Here is a 2,596-nt window from a genome sequence, read left to right on the forward strand (position 1 = left end):
TAATTTCCCCAACTTGTAATTAATATAAAAATACAGCAATGAACCAACAGAGTACAAGAAAACAACTTACTTTAATACCTGAATTTCAACAAATATCATAAAAAATAAATTAATATAATTAAACAAAAAAGAGTACAACAAAACAACTTACTTTAGTACCTGAATTTCAACAAATATCATAAAAAATAAATTAATATAATTAAAAATGTTTTGGAAATAAAACCAAACATCATAAAAATTAAATTAACATATTTAAAATGTTTTGGAACTAAAACCATTAGTGTTGAAAGAACTTTATGTACAACTTTCTATTCAACAGTGAAATGATGCAAAGGGCATCGGAATGGTCTGACAATGTTATAGCTTGAACCCGTCATTTCATGGTTTTGGGCGGAAATTGAAATCATACAAAAATGTCTATGATGGAAACCTGTCACCTATTAGTTCTGGTGAGAAAGTGACTTGCAGAGTCGATAACGAACTCATTCTTAAACCTCTGGGTCAGTAAAAAGAAACGGAAAGAGTGTAGGAAAGGAATATCAATTGTAACCAGCACTGTCATACCTCTGTGAATCAGACAATTCTGGAGTCAGCTGAAGAACTTCCTCAAGAGCATCTGAAATAGGTGGCATGTTGAACAAAGATTCAATGAATGGATATGAAGTCAATAAGTGGACGTTGTTGAAATTGTTTACCTGTTGCTGCTGCTGTGACTGTTCTAGTGGTTGCTGCTGTAATTCTGGATTGAAGTATAAACCAAGATAATTCATTTCAATGAACCTTTCCAGATCTGCCTTGATAAAATCAGTTCTGTCGAACCCAGCACCAGTAGTAGTGAAGTTAGAATAGTTCTCCTGAGGAACACAAACACCATGATCAAGGTTGTTGTCATGGTTCATGTCCTTAGGGCTGTAAACACTGGATCTAGGACTAGTTGGGACAGATATTGGAAGATACCCACTAATTATCTGCTCCAACAAGCCTGAATCTGAATAGCCGTTGCTATCTGCAAAGTTTTGGAATTGATGTTCCACATTAGAGCTCAATGCATAAGTATATGATGAAAACGAACTGCAAAGCTCAGAAGCAGGCTCTTCTAAGCATGGAATAGAAGAAATACTTTCAACAAGGTTTGAAAATGGGATATTGGTAGTTATATTTTTTATGAAGGCGGGCTGATGATCAGAGGTCTTTGTAGCTAAGGATAAAGAGGCTGATAAAGAAACTGAGGATGGAATGGTGGAATTATGGGTTTGATCAATGGTGTGTTTTGATGAGGAGAGTAGGATAGGATCAGCTAGGGGCATGTTCTGCCAAGGGCTCCCATTCATGCTATAATGGTCTTTAGGAAGAGAGGCAGGACAGGAACTATCTCCTGCAAGGGACTGGTTATTGTTCTCACTATCCTGATTTAAAGGCCTCAAGCAACTGTTCACAACCATGTTTCCCAGCACGTTGTAACCATCATTTAAACTGAACTGTTGTTTCTGCTGCTGCTGCTGCTGCTGCTTGGGTTCATTGCAGGTGGCGCTGGAATCTTGCAGCTTTTGAGGCCTGTGTGAAAATGGGTTTCTGATATTAGCGGGAAATGTAGTACTAGTAAGAGCTGCAGGAGGAGGCGTTGATGGGATACAGTGCTCTGAATCGAGGTATATGAAGTTGGTCCTCGCCTTCATCCCCCTCATGACTGTTGCAGCGAAATCATAAGCATATGCTGCTTCCTCGGCGGTGTCGAAGGTTCCAAGCCACCGACGTTCTTTAGTTTTGGGATCACGAATTTCTGCGGCAAAACGACCCCATGGACGCCTGCGGACACCTCTATATCTACCAGCCTCCTTCCCACGTTTGAACTGTTTCTCTGAGAGCTTGCTAGGGCTCACACTTCCATTCTTCTGCAACTCTGGCTGCTGCTGCGACTTCATTGTGTCTCGGCTTTGGAATATGGTAACTGGCTGTGCCCACAAAATGCCGTGACTGTCACTGATCAAGCCCCCTGTATACAAATAGTCCTCACTATGTATATCTTCGGAGTGAATGCTGCAAAAGTGACCACGGTGTGTGATGTCAGTGACCATGGTGTGTGATAAGAAATTGAAATGAAAGCTTGTAATACCAAAATGATTATCTGGGCTATTGTGACATATTCAATACAAGCTCAAATACAACCATTGCCTTTGCTCAGAAGGAAAAGGATGTATATACTTGATTGGTCATTGCATCTATAAGCAGCAATTGGGCGTCCATAGAAACTACAGGTCAAAATGGATAAAACTGAGATTTAAGGATATGGGTTTCAGAGAATCAATATGTGCAGAAGTTCCTCTGATACAGGTACAAAATGCAAATAAAAGCGTTGAGTATGACGCTAAACTTGACTGTGCAAACAAATCATATCAGAAACAAAATCATGCAAGGTTAGAAGGAATTGATTTAAGGGGCTGCGGGCATAGTATTTCTCAAAATCATGCAAGGGTAGAAGGAATTGATTTAAAAGGCTGCGGGCATAGTATTTCTTAGTACTTACTTTTTGGATTGAGTAGACTGCAATTTGAACTTATGCCTCCCTTGATATTTGAACTTAAGAGGAGTTCCTTCC

The 2,596-nt window shown here is 39.5% G+C and overlaps 1 protein-coding gene across 1 annotated transcript; it reads right to left on the reverse strand.

Moving 5' to 3' along the window:
• Positions 1 to 217: 217 nt before the first annotated feature.
• LOC149170696 (uncharacterized) lies at positions 218 to 2,245 on the reverse strand. The gene has a single exon (XM_089427333.1). It carries the CDS (start codon positions 2,073 to 2,075, stop codon positions 540 to 542), a length of 1,536 nt encoding a protein of 511 aa, XP_089283459.1. The 5' UTR covers positions 2,076 to 2,245; the 3' UTR covers positions 218 to 539.
• Between the last annotated feature and the right edge of the window lie 351 nt (positions 2,246 to 2,596).

Source organism: Pinus tabuliformis, chromosome 4_2 (genome assembly GCF_031772625.1).
Source record: "Pinus tabuliformis cultivar Carrire ecotype Pingquan chromosome 4_2, CPIR1, whole genome shotgun sequence".
Classification (NCBI taxonomy): Eukaryota; Viridiplantae; Streptophyta; class Pinopsida; order Pinales; family Pinaceae; genus Pinus; species Pinus tabuliformis.